The 26,560-nt window shown below is 39.2% G+C and overlaps 3 protein-coding genes across 3 annotated transcripts in view; 2 read left to right on the forward strand and 1 right to left on the reverse strand.

Moving 5' to 3' along the window:
• The first annotated feature begins 224 nt into the window (after window positions 1-224).
• LOC145458390 (ras-related protein Rab-14) lies at window positions 225-5,826 on the forward strand. The gene is made up of 7 exons (XM_080336747.1): window positions 225-382; window positions 445-498; window positions 1,364-1,478; window positions 1,826-1,955; window positions 2,530-2,648; window positions 2,857-2,925; window positions 5,133-5,826. The coding sequence occupies exons 1-7, from the start codon at window positions 331-333 to the stop codon at window positions 5,239-5,241; spliced, it is 648 nt and encodes a 215-aa protein (XP_080192873.1). The 5' UTR covers window positions 225-330; the 3' UTR covers window positions 5,242-5,826.
• A 756-nt stretch (window positions 5,827-6,582) lies between these two features.
• LOC145458388 (tektin-like protein 1) lies at window positions 6,583-11,000 on the reverse strand. The gene is made up of 6 exons (XM_080336746.1): window positions 10,472-11,000; window positions 10,293-10,397; window positions 9,180-9,322; window positions 8,889-9,111; window positions 8,282-8,491; window positions 6,583-7,069 (listed from the first exon to the last, which is right to left on the reverse strand). The coding sequence occupies exons 1-6, from the start codon at window positions 10,862-10,864 to the stop codon at window positions 6,875-6,877; spliced, it is 1,269 nt and encodes a 422-aa protein (XP_080192872.1). The 5' UTR covers window positions 10,865-11,000; the 3' UTR covers window positions 6,583-6,874.
• A 7,896-nt stretch (window positions 11,001-18,896) lies between these two features.
• The window catches only part of LOC145459472 (phosphatidylinositol 4-kinase alpha-like), a 41,474-nt gene continuing 33,810 nt past the window's right edge, over window positions 18,897-26,560 (forward strand). The window contains exons 1-8 of the mRNA XM_080338116.1: window positions 18,897-20,448; window positions 20,513-20,629; window positions 21,143-21,233; window positions 21,337-21,504; window positions 21,575-21,781; window positions 22,189-22,349; window positions 24,143-24,308; window positions 24,700-24,836. Of these exons, the coding sequence (XP_080194242.1) occupies window positions 20,374-20,448; window positions 20,513-20,629; window positions 21,143-21,233; window positions 21,337-21,504; window positions 21,575-21,781; window positions 22,189-22,349; window positions 24,143-24,308; window positions 24,700-24,836 (1,122 nt within the window). The 5' untranslated portion in view covers window positions 18,897-20,373. The remainder of the gene's footprint in view (window positions 20,449-20,512; window positions 20,630-21,142; window positions 21,234-21,336; window positions 21,505-21,574; window positions 21,782-22,188; window positions 22,350-24,142; window positions 24,309-24,699; window positions 24,837-26,560) is intronic.

Consider the following 26,560-nt stretch of genomic DNA (forward strand, 5'->3'; position numbering starts at 1 on the left):
ACAAAAGAAATTCGGTCTGGCATCTGACTTATCTCATATTATTCTAGGATGAACTTCACATACTGTTGTTTCGATCGAATTTTGGGGCGTGTTTCGTCATACCAAAAGAGCACAATGTGACTACAACAAACCCATTAAATTTTATGAAATATCGTGGAAAAATAAAATGTTGTGCGGGCCCTGCTCCTTGGATACCATATCATTTCTTTTTTACATGATGAGAATGGAAAGAATGACACATTTCTATTCTGTTCCCTGGTGTTTCTAATAATCTACTGTGTTATTTTTAGTGGTTCAATATTTTCTAAAAGTGTATAATTAAGCAGCGTTATGGCAGGCGGACCGTACAATTACTCGTATATTTTTAAATACATCATCATTGGCAAGTATATGTGTTTGTTTTGTTTCAAGGCTCTCCTGTAATAATTTGTGTTATTTTCTCAGGTGATATGGGAGTTGGAAAATCGTGTCTGTTACATCAGTTCACTGAAAAAAAATGTAAGTGTTGACTATCTGATCACCATCAAAGCTGCATAGGAAAGTTCCTATTGCAACATCTTTTCAAATGTCCAGGGTTGTAATTACTCGACTCGAGTCATTTGGGAATTCGTCTATCAGTCCTGGTACTTGGCAAATAGGCCAGAAACTGTTAAGGCCGAGTAAAATCGCCATATTATGAATGCGAGCCAGTCTATATCACTAGAGCAGAGTTGAAAAAAAGGGGCTTTACCGGATTGATCTCATAACTCAACAGTGACCATAATAACTTTAACTCGGACTCGAGTCACAACACCATGACTCGGACTCTACCCTCTACTCACTGTACTCGGACTTGACTCGATTCAAAGCTATAAAAGTCTAATCGGCGCCCCGGTCTTATTGACTCGTGACTCGGAACCTTGTGACTTGGTTGCAACCCTGCAAATGTCCTTACACTGTAAACCTGGATTATATTTTCTGTGATATTTTGGGAAAAGTCCTCTTAATGCTAAGGAAAGCTAAAGCTCTTATATTCGACTGGAAAATCTCAACAGTTACTCATATTGGTCAGAAATTTTCTTTCCAATAACTTTTTGTCCCAATAAGGAATTGTGAAAATTCTTCCTGGATGTAGGCTAATGAAAAGTGTTCTTTAGCAATCAGCCCGTTAAGCCAAGCCATCTTGGAAGCAGAAAGGCATAATTCAAGGGTAATAAAAGTATGCCTCATGATGGGTTATCACTCGTGGCTGGCATATTTTTTTAATTGTACCAGTCCAGTATCATACATGATCGTGAGAGAATAACTAGGTGGATAACATTGAAACGAAGCTAAATGTTCCATGTTGCGACATGTTGAGTAACACAAACATACTGCATTTCAGTTATGGCTGATTGCCCACACACGATTGGAGTCGAATTTGGTACAAGGATAATTGAAGTTTCGGGGCAAAAAATTAAATTACAAATATGGGACACAGCTGGGCAGGAACGATTCCGGTATGTATTCAATTCATACTGCATGTCAATATTTCGAATATCCCTGACGACTAATGGTGTTATTTCCTTGCTGTGTTGTCATTCATTACAGGTTACAGTGGTAATATAGATGCATCATACTTGTGTCTCTGCTGTAATCTGAGGGGGATTGTACTGTATTGAACAAATCACCGTAGTCATTAAAATCATCGATTTCTGCCTAAAATCGGGATTTTGTGAGTTTGAACTTGTGCGTTATATTCTGATATGTTCCGTTTTTATGCTAGACTACATTGTTAAACTGATGTTACTCAACTCCTTCCACTCTTGAATAACTATTATCCATTTGTTTTCTTGACAAAATTCAGTGCGGTGACAAGAAGCTACTACCGGGGTGCTGCTGGAGCATTGATGGTGTACGATATCACACGCAGAAGCACTTATAATCATCTTAGTAGCTGGTTGACGGATGCACGAAATCTGACGAATCCTAATACAGTACGTAATTATGTATAAAGGCATCTGTCTTTTTCTGGAGTGGATAGTTGTTAACTAAATTTGCTGTGATCCTCCTTTCGGAAGTCTAAGCAAATTTAATCTGTACAGAATTATGCATAGTTACATGTCTAGAATTAGCCGGGTAATCAGACCAAATCCAATTCAGGGTAGATCCCCGTATCCCTGGATTTATATCTGCGTCAAAGATCAAATATTGAAATATACCATTGTCCGATTCATGTTTGGTTCCTTCTTTCCATGTACTGGGGGCCAATTGCAATTGATGTCAGTTTATATTGCTTTGTTTCCATTGCGACTTAGTTGGAATTTAGTCATTTCATACTCAAAGTTTAACGCTTTATAGTAGATTCCATTTATATGTTCGATTGTTCGCTTTGTCTCATCCATCATTCATGTTATCCAACAGTTACCCTTGTTATTGATTGACATTTTCTGTGGTGTCCGTTGATATATTGTCTGTCGATGGAGCGATGTGCCTGGAGTCCCGCGTGCGGATTTTATCGATCAAGCTCCAATATTTATTGACTTACATTATGGTTTTAACTTTGAACAGGTAATATTTTTAATTGGAAATAAGGGAGATTTGGATGCGCAGAGAGATGTCACGTATGAAGAAGCTAAGCAATTCGCTGATGAAAACGGTTTACTCTTTTTGGAAGCTAGTGCCAAAACGTGAGTGTTTACGTCCAATTTTCTTAACCATCGTTGCTTGGTGTAAAGGGGATAGTTGGCGTGTAACTTGGGAAATGCAGTAATTGCATTTCTTCTAGTATAATTAATGTATAATCGGTCTCAGCTATTTGATTTTTATGAATTCCCTCTGTCGCGGCCAAGTCGTGGCTTGGAACTTGCGTGCTTAATGCTTACTTCAATTTAATAGGGGTGAAAATGTTGAAGACGCCTTCCTTGAAACGGCTAAAAAGATCTATCAGAATATCCAGGATGGAAGGTGGGTTGCGGTTTAGATTTCTTTCCGAAAACTTTCAATGCACTGCTCCGATATTGGAATATGCTAGTACAAAAATCAAAGCTATCTTTGTAACCTTGGTCAGAGTTGTGGAACTAGACTCAGCATACAATTTGATAGAGTCTTGTTTAATATTGTAATAACAGGAAGTGCTGTATTTGGATTTCTGTGCTTCACCTGGCCTGTTTACTTTATAAGGCCTTGTGAGATGGTGAAATTTTAATGGTGCCATGGTATGAAATGCAATGCCCGGGGATGGCAATTGCTTCCATCACATCTCTCCGCTGCTTCCCTAATAACTAATATACAACAATCTCCTGATCTTGAACTTGGTCAAATACAGCTATTGTATCCTGATTGGTGGTTTTGAAGCGTTTGGACTGTAAAATATAGCTTATTTGATAAAATAATATCAATTTAGATGTAATCAGGTGTACACTCGGCACGAACTTGACAGCTGTAGTCACAATACCATTTGTTGCCATTGTCCGTTTTTAAAAATGGTACCCCGCCCTGTCACACAAAGTACAAATCCAGTAAAATTTCGGTGTCAATTTATACCCACTAATCAAGTCATTGAGGAACTGTCCTCTCGTCCATGGGTTAAGAGGTTGTTTAACCGATTATCACCGGTGGGTTTTTCCAAAAAATTTTGCTTCACTTTTCAAAACTGAAAAACACGGCCTTAATGGGATGCGAAACCAACAAGTAATATATCGTTGGATTCAGAATGTCAATGCCTAGCCCACTACGCCATGAAGCGAGACGAGAGCAAGTCAACCGTGCGTGTATATAATCGAGAAGACGGGAAAACCTTGTTATAAAAATGTACATGTTTTGGTTACTTCCTCATAGAGTCCACAACGTACACCTAGTGCAGTGGTTCTCAACCTTTTTGTCTTCTCGGACCCCTTTTGGACCGTGACGGACCCCCTCAAGTTTTCGTTCAAAATTAGCTTAATTATCGTTCAACTGTCTTGTGCAAATAGTAAATGTAGACTGGTGATAAACAGCCACAAAATGACTTTTCTTGAAAATAACAGCACACTATGTGTAGAAATTGGGTAGACTTTTATCATTTCGAAGGGAATTTTCCAGCTGTATTTCTTGAAAATCTGCGTCTTCGATTTGATATGAACGAACGCTGAAAATCCATTCCCACAAAGATATATTGATGGCAAATGTAACATTAACGCGTAACGCTTCCGACGACAGCTTTTGGTGTGAGTTTTTTTAATAAACATATCACATCCAGCCTATGTATAGTCATTCTATCTAGCATCTCATATTGAAGTTATTTAGTGGTTATATCACAGGAGAAAATGGATTTCGTGGCAAGGTTTCAATTTCTTCAGTGGGACAGAAAAAAATTCAGAAATCCCTATTTCAAACGACTGTTTACTAATTTGCTAAGACTGTCAACTCCAAACCCGAAATGTTTGCCTGTTTCACCTTGCCCTCTCCAAGATTTCATTTTCCATAAACCCCAACAAAACATGTTTAGACAGCAATATGTTTGCATCAGCAGGCTATCGGTAATTTTACAATTATTATGAGTTTGCACGGTCGGATATTTCATCCCAGGCGACCATTTCAATGATGCGAGTGCTAAAGTTTTAGCTATTATGAAGCGAAACAGGCCCATGCTTTTTCTGATTAAAAAATAAAATTAGGTTGTCAATCATATTACAAATTTAGAGGCTCCGCGGACCCCCTGAAAATGCTTCACGGACCCCCGGTTGAGAACCACTGACCTAGTGCGAATAAGTACATGCTGTTCACTGCGTCAGAGATAACATATTTCGAACAAGACATAAGTGACCGCTTTTGCTTAACTTATGCGCCTCAACTATACTATCAAAACACTGTAGAGCGTTTTACCGTGAACCGCAGTCTGACTCGGAATCGATTAAATGTGGATATGAACAGACTGGTCAACAGTTCATAATCTCTGGTAGGCGTGTAATCCCTGTGGTTGGTTGGATTATTGTTGCTGTGTGTTTGTTGTGCATTTCGTTTGGATCAAAATGAAGTCTCTCTCTCTCTCTCTCTCTCTCTGCCATCCATCAACAGGGAGTTACTGATCAGTTGTTAAAAGACTGGTCTCAACAATATTTGTGCTAGGTTTGCCTGTTCCCATACAACACCTGAATCCTGTTGTGTCATTGAGTATTTGTGATTGATTTTAGCTTGGATCTGAATGCTGCTGAATCCGGTGTTCAGCACAAACCAACGACGAGACCCGGTCAGAACCTCGCTGCCGACCAGCCGCCGAAGGACAGCAATTGTGCCTGTTGAGCCCGTTTAGTAACAAGGGGGCACATGATATGAAGTTGTCAGCAAGATACCGTATGTGCATAATTTTCAAGACTGATCGGGGTTGATCACATTTTTGAGTACCGTACGAATTGAATGAAAAGCGAATATATTTCCGTCGTAACGTCATCCGTGTCGAGAAAAATTGTCCCGATACGGCAACCAATTGTTCCCCAAACCGATATATCTGTCTTTTGAGACTATCTGTATATTTATACGAGTATGTGTATATATATCTTGACTTTGCTATCAATTGATTTTGAAGTTATTCGTTCATGCAATAACTGTTGAATGCATTTACTGTCTAGCTTATATCCAATATGTACTTTGCTATGTGTGACAGCGCTATTTCTGGTTGAAGACGATCATGAAATAGGATATTGACTTATTATGATTTGGTGCGTTGATGGCAATGCGCATCATTGGATTCCAGCTCCATTTGATGTGATTGGTATGAAAGCGGTATTGCATTTGCGATACATTTACGCGTACGCTGATCTTATACCTATTGGACCAAACTTAACTAGCCGAGTTTCAATCTTCTCCAATAAATCTTTTAATCCAAAATGTCACCGTATGAATCAGAGTTTTGAATGGAATAGTTATGGAACAATGTCCGCAATTTGTTATTGTGTCACCGATGCTTTAGATTGATCAGTTTCCGTTTTCCACTCGAGTGGAATGCCTGAACGCGATATGTTGAAGGTATAGTGTCATTGATATAACTTCACTTGTAGTTTTCTGATTGATGTTGAAACTTCAAACTAAATTCCGACTTCCACCATCCATTAAGATTTTTGCGTAATTTTGAATATGATTGCATATGGAAATCGGACTGAGGCAAACTGATTTCTTCCGAAAGTCTTGGATAATCTAGTAGACTACGGGCACACCATCATCAGTTTCCATTTACTTTTCGCCGTTGTTAAGTAACTAATATTACAAAATTGTAATTTCACTCAGTCCTATTGTCTTGACTTGTATTCTTTTCTTGATGGCTGGGGCTGTCTTGTAGTTGATTGATATAATTAAGACTCTGACCATAATCCTGGCCATTATTATTATTCAAGTTTCAAATATCTTTTGCTGCTATGTCGACAATGGTACTCATCTCAAGCTTACAATTCAAATATGCCCTGATGCATGGCAAATGTGGTCGCAGCGACGAACTGGTTGTGCAGTATCGCATCCCCCTCGCATGCTGAAGTCCGTGTGCTCTGAAGTTAGACCTCATCAAACGATGCGTATCCAAGACGTGGCATGTTCTATTGAATCGACGGTCCTTTTTTCCAAAATTAAGTATAGTTAATGAATAAAATAGTCTTGACGAAAACACAGTTTTATTTATCGGCACGATTTAGAAAGCACACGAACTCGGTTCAGGTAACATTTTCATGAAACAGGTAACTCTTATCAAGTGTAAAGAAGTGCAGTAAGGTAAGTTACGTAATCAGGCACAGTATGATACCCAGATAAAAGATATGAAAAGTAATCTCTATCTTGAAGACGTCACAGGCTACGACTTCGGTGAAAATATTGAATCGCAGTAAAAATGTGACATCAAAATCTCCTTGCAACACCGTTTTGGCAATTGTCGCATCGTGGCTCCGTAGCGTTAGATGCTCAGTTCCTTCCCCTCCATGACCCAGCGGTAGTTGCTTCTGCGTCTCCGCAATCTCACGATGGCGCTGTCGATGCCTGTCGCCACCCTCTTGTCGCGGATGTCGTCCGTCAGGCGGAGTCTCGCCAAATGTAGCAGGGCGATGTTTCTGCTGGTGGCCTTCAGGGATTGTGTCAGGCCTACATTTCCCTGAATTCGAGGAAGATAATTTGGTTCGGATAGGAAAACATGTCACGCTGCTGTCGTGAATTCGTTTGAAGTCTGGGGTTGCAATCCTGGCCGTCGACCAAGACTCGATAGCTTTAAGCAGTCTCAGTTCAGATCACTAAGAATTACATCGCAGCAAAACAGCGCTAAATAGTGATAAATTGAAAGGATAGCAAGGAGACGAAGCGACTTGAAGTGGCCTTCTAATCATACAAACACCTCGGATTTTGCTCTGAACACTCATCACCACCTTATGTTTGGTGCATAGTTTTTGTAGGTTGTTGGCAGGGTAGTAACCAAGTCACAAGGTTTCGAGTCACAATTCAATTTGACTTTTATAATTTTGACTCAAGTCATTTTCAATTCACCACTGAGTCATAGTGCCTACTTTTCAGTATCGAGTTTAAGTCAGATTTAACTCTAAACTCTTGGGTGGAATCGAAGACCACCGATTCATAATATACTAATTTTTCTCATTCTAAACATGTTTATTCAAAAAGGTAAAAAAACGTTTTTGGGCCTATTTTTCAATTATCAGACCTGAAGAATGTGTCGAGTCATATGGCTTGATCAAGTCATGTGCAATGACTCAAGTACAAGCCGAGTCAATACACAAATTGATTCGAGTCAAAGCATTTTCTTAGAAAATGCTTCAACGAAAAATTGCGACTCAAGTCATTACAAGCCTGGTTGTTGGCCTTTTTTCGACATGCCGCCAGCATTGGGGATTTTACTAATGTGTTTGAGAAGCACAAATATGTTGCAAAACAAGCATTGCGACTTCATAGAAGTCCGGGGTTAGCAACTGTGGCTATCGACCAAGACCCGCTATCTTTGTCACAGCATTTCAATTGCTTCGCATTTGGGGTCTGCAGATATTGCTTCATGCTAATGTTGGAAGGAGTATTTCAATTAACTGAAAAAGGTGGGAATTAACGCACAGTTGACTGTCAGGCTGATAAACAAATATCATCATGTAGTATTATGGACCACTCGTAGTATATATATTTAGCAAAGTTTGGGTATCGAAGCTCAAGATATTGATATAATAAATACGAAGGTATGTTTTGCATCAGTGATCTGCAATCATAATTGAATTACTGATCCTACAGCAATTGTTGAAAATGTGTAGACCAAGTGTTGTTAAATGCTCAGGCACCAATTACAATGCCAGGATAATCTCTAAGTTCTCACCTCAATCAAGTTATGAGCTTCGGGCAGTTGTGTTCCTGGGTGACGCTGGTAGATCTTTATCATTGGTCTGTCAAGTTTTTCGCGGCTCGTCAAATCACTGTATGACACGGGTCCCAGGGTGTAACCTTGAGCCTTCTCGGTCATGTCGTAGTGGCGTTGCGATCTATGAATTGCAGCTCTGTTCTCGCCGTGGTTCATTTGCAGGTGTTGCTGTAAAATTATGCCGATCAGGTTAGCCCTATCGATATCAGCTGTGATCAACAGTTGAATGCCAAATTCTGAAATCAATATTTAGATTTAACAGTTCAAGCTATCATGCATTGTTATTGCGAAAATTATATCCTGTTCCGGTATAGCACCAGGCTCAAATTACTGTGAGCTTAACATTATGATATCACGTAGCAATCAGTGCTGACTCTAATCAGAATTCGCTGCATGCATTGTTGCATTCCCTCTTCCTACACACTAGTCTGGTGTCTGAACTGTGCTAGAGACAGGCAAGATTAAGAGCATTGGGTTTCTCTACTGCCTACATTAGTCTATGTCTTGGAAAATTACAGATAAGAAGACATGAATTGAAAACCAATACTGAAAGATATTTTACTACCTTCAACGTAGTGCTTTCTGCAATTTTCTGCGTCATGCCATTGTTGACGTTCAAATGAATGTTCCTTTGTTCGGAAACGCATTTTTCGATTGTATCACGAATCTCTTTACGCAGAGACGCCGAGCTTGCGCTTGCGTCTTCGGCTGAATGCATAGCTTCGGCAGCTTCCGGCGTGTAGGGTCCTATAGGATCAGGCTCTGGAGTGCTAGGTGGCTCATAAACCCTGAACCAGGATATTCGTTCAAGAATGCGAAATGGCGTCGATTTTTTGATTGACGAAAAGCAACTCACGGATTCCTCCCCTCATATTCTTCATCTGGGGATGCTCGACCTGACGGCGGGCTGGCAGGTGTCACAGCGTGAGCGATTAAATCAAGGACGCGGCTACGTTCCTGAATGGTGTCGTTCAAACGTTTTCTTGCAGTTGCAAGAATCTGAAGAAAAAATTCTATCAAAAAGCACCTAACACAGCAATTCAAAATACCGGGAACTGGTTACATGATGCAAAGCATTTCAAAAGTTAGTGAAACAATCAAATCTGTAATATTGATGCATTACTTGAGCACATTGTGTGGTCTATTTCATACAGACAATGCAAATGACAAAACTGCTTCCAAATGACAGAAGAGTGAGAAGACTAACCAAGTTTATCACATTATTCTTTTAGTCTAATTTAATCAGTGGTCATATGATTTGATCGGAAAGTCACAAGCAGGATTTATATTTGTAGAACCTCTTAAGATGATAAAACCCGTGTTGAACGAACCAATATGAAAAGGACAATTACAACTGAGTCAGTAATATGATACCCATTTACATTGGATCACAACTGGTATTACTAAAAGATAATGATTTCTTCTGTGAATTGTAAGACATTCATGTAATTGCCTTTCAAGGTAATTTTCATTATGGGTTTTACATGATGTCGAAAGTAGATGATATTTATGCTGCTTTAATGGAATGGATCACATTGTCAACTATCAAGACAGTTACATTACCACAGTAATTCAAACCTATCTGCCCAATCATTGGCTTCAATGTATCAATTTCAGTTTTTTAAATAATTTCATCAGATAAAAATACCACAAGATTACAATATAATGAAACGATAGCAAGGTGTCGAAACGACTCGGACTAGTCTTTGAAATCAGACACCAACCTGGGCCTAGATAGTGTCAAGAGGCATGCACACCGAAAGAAAACTAGGATAATAGAACATAGCATGCCAATGTGGTCGCCTGTGTCGGAAAGAGAGGTTGATGTAGCAGATGGTGGCTCTGTAATGTCAAGCACAACATAGTATCCTACTAAGATCACACTGATTGTTTATTACAAAATTTTCTAGTTACAAGCCAGAAAAATCAAGAGATATAATCTGTCAAGGAATATACATTGACTAAATACCTGTAATTGCTTTTGAGCAGCACGCAATTCAGCCTCAAGGGTTCGCTTGATCCGAAATAGGCATACCCTTTCTCTACTGAGAAGTACATCAGCACCATCTACATCCTGGTAACAGGAAAAACAAAATGACAAAGATAGAATGATTTTATAGCTGGCTGCAATGCTTGTTAAAAATTTACCCTTTCCCGCCTGGGTCTGGAGCTCCTGACAGACACGCTTTGTCTATTGAGGAGGATATCTTTTCGTATGTGTTCCAAATTCTTTTCTAGGGCTTCTTTACCTCGTAATAGAGATTTGATTTCTTCATTCGTGTTGAGCATGCAATCTCGTAGCTTATTGACGATGTATCTTGTTGTGCGCATATAGCTGTGCACTTTAGCGTTACTTTGCTGTGCGCTGTTGTCTCTCAATGTTGGAAGTGGGTCTAATTGTCTCCCAAGGTCTGTTCCCTTATCGCTTTTTTGCATGATATTTTGCGATACTTTGATGTTTTTGATGGCTGCATTTCTCCAGCAGTCAGGGCCAATGATGGCAGTTGCTAAGGGCAGTGTCTGCCACGATCCGGTAGCCATATTGGAGTATATTGGTTGGCAGTATCTTGGATTGATAATAACTTTACGTGACGAATTCTATGCTAGTATTTAGCCTACATTACTAATACATTATAAATTGGAATAATTTCTGTAATGTATCAATATAGCGTTAGTCCAGCGGTTTATAACAGTTTTTTAGTGATGGACCCATTTAGAAAATTATTTAACTTGCGGACCCTTAAAATAGCAAGACCCACCTAACCAGTAATTCTGTCAAATTACACCTACATTTGAAAATGTTAGCAAGTATGCAGTGCAGATTGTGGGTGTTCTGTAATGTCATGACTCGTGATCTCAAGTCACACTAAATTTCGAGCAGATTTTACCGAATTATCAGTAGCCAGCATGCAGAGTATTCATATTAATTCTAATAGCTTGCCCATTTGCAGGCCCAATTGCAACTCAGTAGGCCTATATATGTTTCATTTTAATATGCTTTTCATTAGTATTTCAAGGTGAAATTGACCTTTTCGCTGATATATTTCTGCTCTATCCTGTATTGCAATCTGGTGGGGGTTTCGACTGATGAAAACATTAACAAAACAGACGAAAGAAATCTCCATGAATGTTTTTTCTTCTTGTATAATTTCTGGGAAACTGTTCTTTTGTTGAAAGAACTGTCCAATGCCTAAAGCCTGATCTTCTGTTAACGCTTGGTATTTCGAACTAGGAAAAAAATTTATCGTAAAGATTTTGGTTCAAAATATAATTTCAATATTTCCAGTTTTTATAAACAGCAAATATAAGAGACACCAAGATCACAACTCCTAATCGAAGAAGAAAATAAAAAATGCACTTGATATTTTTTTTATCTACAAGTTGTTTTCTTGCAAATTAAATTGATTGACAGGCAGATATAAAAGACTACTTCTAAAAATAAGAAAAACATTTCTGTGAAATGCGGTAGTGTCCAATAATACGACCTTTAGGTTATCAAATCAGCTGGATTGTATATTGTCATTCAATCTTATAATTTTGAGTAGACTGATATACCTGTTGGAAGCTACGTGCCCGCTGGGGGATTGGGAATGACAGGTTGGAAATGACTGCATTAACTCAGAGTAAAAAACAACAGCAACTGTAAATGAACTATATGAATATGGCCTGGTGAATATGATGTGATACACTTCCTTTATGTGACGAAATTGATATTTTTCCACAATTGATGTAACATAAACATGATTTTGCATTTGTCAGAACACAGTAAATTGAAGTAATTTCTAGTTAAGTAAAATGTTTGACATCCGTAATTCGACGTTCAATTCTAGATCACGAATGACAGATAAAATTCTACTAGCTCATGAAAAAAAGGTTACTGTATCATACAGATTTTCTTTTCAAACTATTTAAATGACACACTGCTGAACCGTACAGTACCTAAAAGATACAATAAATACTTCCTCGGAATCAACAAATAACAATACCTGTAAAATTATTGAATGAATTTAAATGTATGGTACAATAACTATCATACCAGTATTGATTATGGTAGGCGAAAGTAGGACTTCACTAAACATATTAGAAATATATGATTTAAAACCACTACAAACTAAATGCAATACTGCAAACTGACATCAAACTACATTTGATTCAATCACTATTCGTACCATGCCAATCACAAACAAGGCCATTTCCGTTCCTTGTATCGGCTTATACACAGTCTATTATTTAAAGAGGGATTTATAACAATAGTATTGCAGCTTAACTCGGGTAAAATCGTTATTACGATATCGTTTCATCATATACAAAAGCCGAGAGAAACAAGGGCGGAGATCGGAAGGACATAGCGAAGTTGCTAGCGTCTACTGGTTGCTACGATACGGTAAGCTTTTGACTAGGCGATACAGCGACTTTAGTGTTCGTAAATCATTACGGTCGATCGGCATTGAATAACTTGTCGACGCGGCGTCCTCACTGTGATCATTTGACACCGCATACGCATATTACTCCTATATGCTACCAGCTCGAGGAACACACTCATCTCTAAAGTCTTTTCAATTATATCTGGGTTTATTCCACAGGCTTTGTTCTACGCGGAAGTCACGAAAATTACTAACGGAAATTGAAACAATATTTTTCCTGTAAATATGAAAACGGATTCAATATGGTAACGGATAGATGTGATCAGCACCGTAACTGCCGCACCCCAAACCCCCCAATTGGGGGGGGGGCGAGCTCGAAGGGGGCCCAAAATTATTTCGTGAATTAGCATAAATCTTAAAGTATTTTTTGAAAATTTATGCCAATTTTTCAAAATTTTCTCGCGCTGCGCGCGAATTCAAGAAGCCATCTATCTTCATTGTTGGGTGTTAGGCCATTACCGCGCTACGACCCACCAAGACCTACAATCAAGTTTTAGGCCATATAACATGCGACTCCAAGAAGTGTGCCAGAACGATCGGCAGCGAGAAAACCTTGGCCGAAAAGGTCTATGCCCTTATGCTGACCGAAGACTGCGTTCTGTATATAAAATACACATAGGTTTAATTGTACATAGGCGCCTAAATGACTGACGCCGAATGTTCCTGTCTTTGCAATCTGAACCTCACAAGACAAATACCATCCCGCTGGGAAAAAATTTATGCCAGTGAAGAAATACCAATTTGAAATCGTGTGCGTCTCGTAGTTTAGAAGCCTACGTTTGGGCGATTCTATATGTTTTGATATAGCAGACTGGAAGTCACGAAATAACATCATGTACCGAAGTCATACCAGCGGGTCCGCCCGCCAGAAGATGTTTAATTATTATTTACGGGCCATCCCGTTTTCAAGACACTTCACTCAGCTCTACCGGTAAATCTAATTACGTGAGTAGAGAGGAAAATAAATTGATAGCATAAGATATATGCAATCGCCGATCTGATTGACCGATTTTATCATAAATTATCGAAAATTTTCGCGCTTGGCGCTGGCTCACAATACAGTACAGATTATTTCGTGACAAACGCAAACAACGTGATGGGGGGGGGGGTCGTTTTATCACCCTATGGGAGCCCAAGACCCACGTTTTGGGGGCCTGACGAGGTGCTGTTTCGTTCCTGCCAGCGGGTATACGCCTGAAGATGTTTAATTATTAATGGAGTGGTCCTACCGTTTCAAACACACCTCACTCAGCTCTACCGGCAAATCTGATTACGCGAGCAGAGAGAAGATAAAAATTGATAACAATAAAGGCAATTCCCGATCATACTGACCGATTCAATCATGAATTCTAGAAATTTTCCCGCGCTTCGCGTGCTTAGGCGACAAAAGCTGATACAATAAACAAACTCCCAATGAATATGATAAATGGCGGTAAACAGTGTACGCCGGAGGGGGGTCTGGGGGGTTCGGTCTATAACCCTATGGGGGGCCCAAGACCAAAGTTGTTTTTTTTTTGGGGGGGGGGGGCTGACGAAGTGCTGTTACGGCCCTGGATGTGATAATAACCAATAAGTAGGACTGAGTACAACGATTCGAGTGCTCGAATCCGAGTGTCGTAATGATTCGAGTAGCCTAAAGTGAGATCAGATTAGATAGTTTGGAGTTCCCAAATTGTAGATATATTCTGGGATATTTTACTACCGAAAACTATATTTTGGATGCTTTTCTTCTCCACGTTATAGTCCCGAACCTCAATTGGCCACCAAAAACATGTTCCATAAGCCTTTGAATGTTCATGTTCATAGCCAACCGAGATGATGCAGACTAGTGATCAAGAACAAATAGTATAATTGAGATGAAGTTTAACTAGAAATATCCTCTTCGTGACCTACAAACTCCTACGCTTCTCGTGGATTGAGTTTCTCAGAAGATTCTGAGAAGAAGCATATTTAGTCTTCAAAATACGTGATTCCCGAAAACCTTTTGACGCTGGGATCAGAGTTCTAGATATTCCTGACTTGAATAAATTATGAACTTTTTGAGATAGGCCCTATATATGTCAGTGTTGGGATCAAGTCACTATATACCTTCGAGTCCCGAGTCATCTCGATTCATTGCACATTTTTGACTTGAGTCAAGTCAAGTGAAGTCACGAAGTCACAATTCAAGTCACAATTCAATTCAAATTGAATTTTCGAAGTACATGAGTGATCATTCAAAGCCATTACATTTAAGCCGCTGCGTGAGAGACAGATTAATTGGCCATTTATCTTCAACCAAATAACCAATATAAAGTTAAATACATGCAAAAATGTGTCGTATCACTCACGTACACGTAGAACTGCTAATAAAATACGCGAGTAACTGTATATTTACCAGAGGTGGTCAAAGTAGTCACCGTCCCTACTCAAGTAGAAGTAGAAGTAATGGCGGAATTTCTACTTAAGCAGAAGTAGGAGTGGTGGCTCACAAGTAAGTAAGTAGGTATTCTACGCTTAGTTTTGCCTACAAAACTGAAAACTGTCAAGTAGAAGTAGGGTAATCTAAAATCATAACTTCTTAAAAAGTAGTGCGAGTAGGCTAGGGTTGCCATACGTCCGGAATTTCACTGAAAGATCTGCGTCCGGGAGGAATTTCTCAAAGATGCCAAAATGTCCGGAATTTTGAAGGCTTGAAGCAGGCTCAAAAGTTTTTCGTAAATCAACTTAAACAATATTATTTTCAAGCAGATTTGTGCTATTCAAAATTGTTCTTCGCGCCGCGCGCGAGTTAATGCAACGTATAATGATATTAGTATGGGCTCCAGGCACTACCCTCGCCAAAAATGCAGTCAGAATAAATAGAAATAACCATCATTTACTGAAATAAGTCTGATTGTAATCGCAATTATAAGCTAACGGTATATTCCTAGAGTTGGTTAAGGCCGATTGGATGCTTCAATCACAGACAGTGGCTCCAGATCTTAGGGTCGTCCGCCTTTATCTGGAGATCGCGATGATGTTGGACGTAATCAGCTGCCTAGGCCGTGAGTAAGTTTGGGCAAGCTGAATTTTTTTAGTAATCAGCTTATTAAGTTTTGAGCTTTGTCACGGAACATTTTCAAGTGGGAAATGAGGTCGCGTGCATAAAAGGTTGGAAATCAGCGGATGTGCAACCTGCTGGTGCATTTTATAGTAGCCTAATATATCGAAGAATCAATACTATTGACAGAATTCATACATAAAATTTAGCAGCCAAATGCATATAGCAAGTGCCAAACAAGTTACATCGACTACCCTATGGTGGGCCCAAGATCAGTGCTTTTTGGGCGGAAGGGGGGTCAAAAAAATGTTGTTTCCGACCTGATTAAAACACATAAACAGATAGCCGCAGCGACCTAACTGTATAGCAGGGCTGTCAAACACAATCTTGACAGGCCTGACACGGCCCGCCAGTTGATTTCATCCGGCACAGTGGTTCTCAACCTTTTTGACCTCACGGCACACTCTGAAAATGAAAAATAGTTCGCGGCACACTAGCACAGTGATTCTGAACTCTTTTGGCTTAAGGCAAAGGCAAACTACAAGAATGCGTGTAGCAGCAACCACAGTCTTACATAAGTGGTCACTGGCGAAGTAGCCTACTTCTACCTTTTCGGAGCACTCAAGAAGCTTACTCCGCTTCAAAGAAGAAATTAAGTTTTCTTTTATCTCTGCGGACATGTCACAAATACGTCTACGAATGGTATCATTTGACATAGCTGGCCTGCTCAGATCTCGCTTAAACTTCAGGCTGAGGTTAATTTCATAAGATTGGATTGACAATAAAGTCTGCTCACTGCCTCATTGTCGATGTAATTAACCGTCGCATCGAAGAGTCAATCACGATCGCCATGCATAGGCGTAGAGATGTGTATACATTATACATGGATGCCAAACGCATTTCCATGCAGATCGTGTAATAGCTTCTGTGAGGATAGCAATACCTCAATAGTTTTACTGGCAGCCAGCCGCTGTTCAATTGTAGTTCCAACAAACCGGGATAATAAACGTCAGCGGCGGTGAAATTTGTTAACTGATATAATTTGATAAATTTTACTTCTCAAATTTGTCGCCTGCAACATTACGTTGCGCCCTGAGCCTACATTTTACCTGCGGTGCTGACACGCTACCTAACAATCGCAATGTGAATGGCTATATGTTGGCAATTTTAATTTGTAAACGTGAACATCACTCCCAAATGACATCATTTCTCGATGGTGGGAATGCCTTCCTAGATGTTGGAGGTTTATATAGGCTCCTACTTGTCCTCCGATCTACAAAAGCAGTGTCTTACAAAAAGTGGGCCGTGCCATAAGTTGGAACTCAGGAATCAAAATAAGTAATGTCGGTATGGTGTAAAATGGTCAATGACCATTGGTCATCGATGACGAAGACATGGCAAGAATACGACTACAAATAGAAACAGAAAAAGGTCATCAACCTGCGAAATGTCCCTGTTCTGCCTTCGGTTCTGATGGGGTGACAAGTAAAAGGTGAACACCTTCGGCTACACCTCAACATCACGGTCCAATTGCACGAGTTAAGTTATCATGCACCGTCCTAAATGTTACTATATGAGGGCAAACTAGCGTATCATACCCATTGACGGCGGAGGCCCCAGTTTGATTCATGGCAGTGCATTAGCAAGTTACGAAGCGTCGCAGATTTATGATATTGCCCGACCCAATACGTTGCTGTACTCAGATCGTCTTTACAATAAAAAGCCAGATAAATGCCCAATCCATGACCTAATAGGGGTGTCAGATTGAGATAACGTAACTATGGTCGTCTCGACATCCTTGTATCTGTTCACTGCACCGGATTGTACATCGCGTGTCTTGATAAATTCAAAAGAAAAACTGACAATGACACACTTAAAATTTGGAATTTTGTTATACTTCGACCTAGTTTACCACATTTGCTCGCGGCACACCCGAGCAATTCAATTGGCACACTAGTGTGCCGCGGCACACCGGTTGAGAACCACTGCCCTAGCAAGTCATCACCAGAGCTCACATTACAGATGGTCCAATTCATGACCTATGTTCCACTTCATTCCTGTAGAGCAGTGATTCCCAAGCTGTGGTACGCGTACCACTAGTGGTACGCTAGTGGTACGCGAAGGTCATCCAGGTGGTACACGAGTGGATTTCTTTTTTTTTTGACTGAAGAGAAAAGAGAGTTATTAGTTCAGGTGGGGTTGATTTTTAGTTTTTTGAAGCCGTCGTCTTCGTGGTATGGTACGTCCATGATAAAGTTACATCCTTTTTCATCACCCCCGTGACATGTTGTGCCTACATGACCGATCCATTCTCTGCTGATCCAGTCGACCTGCCTGTCGGCACTGGCGAGCAAGAGGAGCTCATGGATACCCAGGATGACCAGACAGCAAAGACGAAACACAAAGATTGGTCTCCAATAAGCTTCTGACTTTAGCATGGACTCCTCGTACCCCACGCTATAGCTTCTCACGCTATTCCCCAGATGCTAATTTCCACTTCTACGTGGGAATGCGAACAAGGAAACTGACTTAATCAATATTTTAATTTATATTTTCGGAATCGGTGCAACAGTAGCTTTCGATCAAGACCAGATTCAGTAATTTCTGCGCTCGGGAAGATAGATTTTGGATTGCCATAAATCCTACAGTCGCTTACGCAAAACAAATATTGATCAGACTCTGATCCACCTAGAATATGTCCTCCAAGTCTGAAATATCGGTATTGTTCAAAACAATCGGGTAACCGCAACACAATGGCCATAACAATGACCCGTTGCGACTCTCCGATTGTTCGAACAATGCCGATATTTCAGACTTGGAGGGCGGATTCTAGGTGGATCAGGGCCTGATCATCATTTTAATTTATATTTTCGGAATCGGTGCAACAGTAGCTTTCGATCAAGACCAGATTCAGTAATTTCTGCGCTCGGGAAGATAGCTTTTGGATTACCAGAAATCCTACAATCGCTCACGCAAAACAATTCTCCACTCCAGCCTCGGCGAAGCGGAACGAAGCTGCAAAATCGGTCGTTGCCGTTCCATGTTTAATTTCTATAGAACTGTGAACTGTGTATTCAAGCGTAACGACTGCAGTCAGTCAATCAATCAGCTTCACCAAAACACCACACTCCACAGGAAGGATGCGATATAATGAAAAATATAGGAGTTGCCTATCTATCTCCTGGAGATTAATTATCAATCTTTGACAGATAAGACAGAGGCATCGTATGAGCGAACGTTGCAGCCGGTGTCGCATACAATGTTTTACAACGGCTAATAGTTTGTGAGCGATACTGAAAATAGGTAAGTTTAGAAATTGTGATCCGGGATTGTGACGCTTCTTCATGCAAGTATCTGCTAAGCAGGTATATATGTTCAGTTTTTGAACAATGCATGATTCGCTTTGTTTATAGTAAATAAATTCTTGATTTTGCAATCATAGTTGTTTGTGTATTCTTTTGCACTTATACAGCACAAACAACACTGCATAAACGCACCTAGGCGATTTATGAAAGTAAATATACTCTAGGATTACTATACTTGAATCCTTCCATACCATTATAACGAAAATAATGTACTAGATTTGTTCATCTCTACAACTTTTTACTATTTTAGGGAATTTAGATCGTAAGGCTATAGGTTTAATTTGCTACCGTAATATACATGTAGTCCAGACTTTATGCAAGCTCTCAGTTTTGAATTTTTTTTTATTAGGTTATGTTGAAATTGTGTGTGATAACAGTGTTCTTATGTTCTACCTGTCTTCTATTTGCAGTTTGCCTGGTCATTGCAACTGTTCTGTCACTGTTAGCAAGGGAGCATGTGATATTTGATATTTTTTGCGGAAGCAAAATTAATGAGAATGAATGTTAGACATCTGGAATTCTGGATGATATTCATTGTTAATGATCCTGTATCTCCCCTTCATTTTCTAGGGAGGTATCTTAGAAACTACTGGATTTATCTCTGTTTTCCTCCAATGCATCATATGCTACCGTTATTGGGTTTGAGGATATTGAAAGAGAGAGAATGAGAGAGAGAATTTATTGAACGACCTTAAAAATGACATAAAATCAGAGGTCGGCAATGTAGTAGGCATTGTTGTGAATTGGTATTAGAAGTAATGTAGGCCTATAAGTTGTGATTTTCAAATAATGCCAAAAATTGAAATGAAAGCTCTGAAAATAGCTGAATAAGTACCGTAGCTCAAAAATCATATTTGGTCTTGGACTCACATACTTCGAGTAGTTGATCGGAGATGGTGGCTACTCACCAAATTTCAATGATATGTATCTTCACACGATTTTGCGACCAACGCAAACTACAGAACACTACAAATAGGAGATATTATTATCGAAAATAATTGTATTCAATTATCATAAGTGCAATTATTGAGAATATATCCAACTACCAATAATATTATATATTTCCCTGAAATATAATGTTTGTTATGTTACAGCATAATAGACAATACTTAACATCATAGGTCTATTAGGCCGGCCTACTGTATTCTCTTTAAACCGCTGTATCATGGAGCTGATGGAATAACTTGATTGGAAGATACTACACATTTATTGTTTCACAAGCACAAAAAATTATTAGCGATGGAATTTTATGCCAACGCCGTGTTCAAGCTTGCATGGAATTTATGCAAACTTGAAAGTATTTCTGAGAATCAGGTAATGTCATACGTAAGTTGCTGCGTCTTCAATTATAAATTGTTACATGATGCTTCCTGTTTAGATCAAACCCTTGCTTGCAACTTGTCCAAATGTAAAGGACAGCGAACTTTTGTTAACTGACAGGAATTGGAATGGCGTCATAGCAACTGGGGTATTTCTTGTGCAGTCTAATCTGAAGGTAAATTTTTGACATGGTAGGCTACAGAAGTTGAAGTGATGAAATTTTATTAATAAACTGAACTGAACTGGTTGAATGAAACTTGCGGTTTGTAGGCATCTCCATTGTCCAATCACATTGATAGTGTGGATAGAAATAAACTACCTACCATTATCAATTTTGGATGCTTTCTTCTTCATTTTTGGTTCTTGGGTTCTTGGATTCACCACGCTTTTGGATAGAAATATCCAAATTGACTGGTTTACTGATCTGTTTGTAGTAGTTATGGAGTTATGTCAATTTGACGTTACTGCACTGCACGATAGCCTACGATGTGCATATAGTTAACATAGGAAATTTTGAGTCGGAAAATATGAATGTATGCTGGATATGCACCTTGTGTCTAGCAATTTTGTAGTGACTGTTCAATAATTATTACTTGTATATCAGTGAATTGAGGTGTTTTCTTGTGAAAAACTCACACATATGCCGCTGTATGATGAATAATCAATATTATTTATATTTTGCTTGTAGTTCAAAGACGTCATCATTCCATATTTGGAAGAGGTTCTATCAAAGCTTCCATTTGCAAAATGGAATGTGATCGACTGTCACTCTGCAGAGGGTATGTTCTCAGATATTTTCAATTCTTCACATTTTATTTTTTTATAATTGAAATATATATATTAATGATTTTTGATGTGGGGAAAAATTCTGCAATATTACAGGCCGCGTTCCTCTGCCCGAAAGATTTTCATTTTATTTGACTGTTGTTATCTCCGATATTATCGTGAAATTGAAAGACCAGCCCAAAATTGCAAAATCTCTTCTCAACACGTTCTCCACCACAATATCAAACATGGGAAAAATTATATCTACACAGCTTAAATCTGGAGGTTTGTATCAAAAATAATAGTCTGTATGCTGAAGGAAATTGATTATCATTCGAAAATCCATTCTATACAGATGACCTCGCCTTGTGCAATGTCACCATGCCGACAATTTTTGGTCTATTGCGGGGATTTGGCGACCCAATCAAGAACTTGCCGGCCCTTCTGCCACAGTCTTTCAGACCTGTAGCTACCAATGAAGGGGAAGCTGTTGATTTAAAGTTTGGAGGGTTTCATAGGATCGTGCCGTTGCGCAAGGAATGCACACTGTGTTCTGATGAAGGTATATTTTTGTTTTCCTGGTAGTGTTCAGACCTGTTTCAGTAACTCAATTTAAATTGATAGTTATTATATGCTATTTTTATTGTTGCAATCTTTTAAGTCTTTGCTGAGCAGTTCCAAGCAATTTTTAGATTTCGCACCATCGGACTCTTGACTAAAATTTTGCGGAATTTCTCACCCACGCTATCATGAAAGCACAGGAAATGTGTCACAATGACCATCAATATTTAATTTTTCAATAGTCTTTATTTTGTTGCTCAATGTCGATAGCAACCCTGCCTAAAACCAAGATAGCGCATTAGGTTACGATATTTGGAAAGTTCGCTATATTAGAACTACTGTAATGCACTAAATTGAATTGAGCAAAATCAGAATTTTGCGTCACTGAAATTGCATCATATCTCCCAGCTTCCGAATGTAATGATATCTGCAACCAAGTTGGTGTTACGATGGGAGAACTGAGAAGACGCTTGCGCGGTTATGGATCTGACGTCAAATGCAACTGCGATGCTCCATTTGACAGTAACCTGGTTTTCACAGAGGAATCTCAGCAAAGCATAATGAACGTTGTAAGTATGATATTTGTTGCTGAGAAAGGATGGGACCGTTTTAGTCCTTAGAAGAGGAGGGGAATGAATTTGTTCCCAAAACTGTTTTCGAAAAAGCGTCAAGCCGTTTTCCTGTCAGTTTACGATCTATCTGTTGGGAATATCTAGTAAATTTGTTTTTTTCATACCTGACTTACTGTGAATTTTGTGCCCTAATGCGATTATTTATTCAAACATAGCTCCGAATGCATTTTGAGATGCTGCTGTAACCAGACAGAAACTATGTTCTTTGATGTAGCCAGCTTTTGTATGGCAATTGAGTTGTGGGAAAGTAATGTTATTTTTGGAAGTTTGTCTTCAGATACATAGTATTTTGTCATGAATATCCTATATTCAGAGGTGGAAAAGTAGTCGTTGATGAAAGATGTATAAGTCGAGGTAATGCTATAAATTTATACTCGGTTACAAGTAGAATAGACAAGGCCCGAAAAGTGCTCATTTAAGTAGCCATGGAAGAAGTACCGTATTTTGGCACGAGCGACCACAGTCTTTTCTAAGTCAATTGCATGTGGTGGGCTTAGCTTTCAAAATTGCAAATATCATCTTTGCGATTAATGCACATTGCACAATGACTTATGAATGGGATGGGACGACAAATAGGTGCAATTATTACACTGGCCAACAAAAAACCCCTTTTTTCTGAGTGCCAAAGATATTTCTAGGTACTATGTTTGGGCTGCTGAGTCCGAAAATGACATCCGTTTCTCTGAATTGGCTGTACTTGTTGAGATATCGTTATATTTTATTTATCAATTTATTATTTATTTTATTTAATCGTAGAATACTTGGAATTACGTAGATTTAGAATCTTCTCGGTGATCTGTGCCTCACTCTGAGGAAGTACCCGACTCAAAGACAAAAACTGCCATTGAACTAGAGCTTGAATAACATTTTACCGTAGCCTACCAAGAGAGAAAGAATTGCTTCCGTATTTTAGCCAACAAGATGAACTTTTTTACGTAAAGACATCGAAGGGCTTTTACGGAAAATGGAGGTGTATGATTGATTAGTGTGCTTTGACAGCTTTCTAACTGAACTTTGAGCGTTACTGATCGTGGGGTTTCGGCTTTGACGGCACCTATTTTTGATTTACAAAATTATGTTGTTTACCGCTAATATCCCTAATTTTTATAATTTTTATATGAAACAGGACTCATGTATAGAAGGTTCTCTGTGTTAACGATTGCGTCTTCAACGATATCGCTTCAGAAATAGAACAATACTGTATGCACATTGCACACACTTGAAGAGACAGATGTGAACTCATCAAAGTTGTAGTATATAAAGAGAAATTTACCTATGCCGAAATTTGCGTATTTTGAGCACTTTACCGAACAAAAATGTGGAATATCTCAAAGAATAGGGTCTACTCGGAAAAACTCATGTCATTTTCGGATTCAGCGACATAAGAATGCACTAAAACCGTCGTATACAAAGAGCATTTTCTCTATGTCACAATTTGCGTATTTTTAGCACTTTTCGAACCAAAAATATGGAATATTTAAAAAGAATTGAGCCAATTCAGAAAAACTGATGTCATATTTGGATTCAGCGACCTAAAAATACCTCAAAGCCGTTGAAACTTTCTTGGCACCAAAATGTGTGTTGACCATTGTTATCATCGAATATTCTGTGGCTGTGACTCCGAGACTATCCTGCTCTGTCGTCGCGACAAATTCACTACTAACACTGCTAGCTGTGTATTGTGTTTATCTTTTGTTCTGTATTCACCTCTTTGCAAACCGCAACTATAGTTTACAGAGCTCCTGAACTTTGAAAAGTTATCACTGCTCGATGAGCTTCTCAAAGCCGTCGCGAGCAAAGACTCTAAAAATGAGAAAGGCCGGTACGGATCGCTCTCAAAAGTCTTCATTTTGACTTCGATGAATTTTTGCCGCGATTTTCTCCCGCTCGTCAAAGGTACAGATTTGCGATCCCGAGATAAACCTGAGCACAGTATTTCGGTATCGATGTGGAAGTTTTTAAGAATTATCGTCGTCGGCAATAATTGAACTATTGTCATAATAATACTAAACTACAGTTACAGAGAGTTCTATCGTTCTATGTTTTCTGTAATGCATTTTTAGAATCAGTTGTATTCCTGTTTGAAGTAGTTTTTGTTGCTTATTGCCCCCACCTTCAAATGCTACTCCAGTGTGCTGCTGTACAGTGATATATCTTGAATTGGCCATGGTCTCCGCAAAACAGTTTTGCGCAAGTGTAAATATGAGTGTCATTCAGTCACTGAGCATAAATGTGTGCAATCGATCGGTGAATGTTCACTGTATTTTTGCTGTTTTTAATTGTTTAGATCAGTCCACGAAAATTCAGGCGGAAGCGTCGCAACTTTCGGAACATTTATTCACAACCACTTACAACAAAATCAACTCGCTTTTGAAGGAAAAAGAAAATCTGTCTGCGAATAAATTGGATCTTCTCGTCTTAATGGTAATGTTATTTACATCCTCACCTTTTGAACAGTGTTCAATTTATTCTAGTCCAGGGGTTCTCAGCCGTTCTTTGCCCGTGGCCCATTTTCCGGTTTGGAAATGTTCTATGGCCCACCTCTTATCCTAAAGTAATGGTCCCGTTCAGGGCGTGGTCATCGCTGGCGCTGATATGCCTATTTCTCTAAAATCTGCGCATTTTTCTCTTACTGATCATTACAAATGTAGAACTTCAAAGTAATGAAATCGCGCGAAGCGCTACGAAAATTTTCAACTTGAATAAATCTCCTCCAACAAACTAACGACCAAAGAGATTTGAGCTCCTTTGAGCTCCCCCCAATTGGGAGTTTTAGGTGCGGCAGTTATGTTCCTGGTAGATCGTATAACTCCTGCGTACATTAATATGGCCGCTGTTCCACTCACGTCGCGAAACTCAATAATCTAATCTCCGCATCCACTGTGTGATTGCGGTTTTATTTCCACAATGGTGTGGATTGGGGCTGGGCCAGCTTCAAACAATTCTTTGGTGAAAGGGATACTGCACAGATGTGGAGAAAGAATATTTCAATGTTCAAGATGTACAATGTACATTGTACATATAGTATGTCCCGTATCTACTGAAGTTGCGATGTCAGAACATTCAATGCAATGGTACAATCATTTCATGTGGCTCTTACATTATGTACAATGATTTCAAGGCCGGAAATTTTAAACCGACTCCAAACATTAATGCACGTTAGGGTTGTTCAGATTTGAAAAATTGTCAGGAAACTTCGACCATTGTGATCCAAATGATGGTTTAGTACATCAAAACACTTTTATGAGCTATTATGGTCATCTTCATCGTGATCTTCCTTTTCCGCAAAGCCCCTAAAGATCCTGAGGTCGTTTCTCCTTACTACAGCTGATACACCAGAGTGTTTACGTTCACGCAGTGCTCCGTAGTGTTGACCGTGTAACCAGTTTGTAGCTTTTGTGAAGTTGTCAGTTGAAAACGGTTGTGTAGAAATAAGAAAGGGCAAGGTAATATATTTGTTTTCAAAATTGTACTTGAATGCTGACTTATAAATGTCAGATGTATCTCCGTTTTCCTTTTCAAAATCTGTCTATCGTGTTCATGGGAAGCATGTATTAGTTGCACGGGTAACACTTGTTTGTTATGGATCGTACATCGAGTGAGCGCCGTTGGGTTGCAAGTTGAGAACAAAGGCACCTAGTTTTTAGCCAGTAAATGCTATTGAAAGGTCTGTAATGTGTAATGTCAGTAATATTTTTCTCAATTTTAGTGTATCTTTAAAAAAACAAGTTATATCATTTGATGGTATAGTGCAATTTAGTTGAAGAAGAATGTCTGAAGAAAAGCGGAGAAAGGTTGTGTCAGACCCACCAAAAACAAGATCAAAGTCGGGTCACTACTTGATCGGATATTCATCTGAGTGTATAAGTCATTCCAAGTTACCGACTCTACGTCAGGTTCTACAGTATTTGCTATATCTGAAAGAAAACTGCCCTAAGACTACCAAAACGCAAGAAGTTCTTCTTCAAACTGTTAAAGAGGTTGCCAAAGTATGGAATATGGCAAGAATACCCATGAAACAATTGCAGAACATTGTTTCGATGCTGCGAAAAGTTCATGACACTTGGTATGATCTTAAAAAGAGCAAGGATCGGTCAGGTGATGTTGGGGGGAAGCGCCAAGCATTTTGTGATAAACTCGATAAGTTG

The sequence above is a fragment of the Botryllus schlosseri genome, chromosome 16, assembly GCF_051294905.1.
Source record: "Botryllus schlosseri isolate E-star chromosome 16, Bs_hap1, whole genome shotgun sequence".
Lineage (NCBI taxonomy): Eukaryota > Metazoa > Chordata > Ascidiacea > Stolidobranchia > Styelidae > Botryllus > Botryllus schlosseri.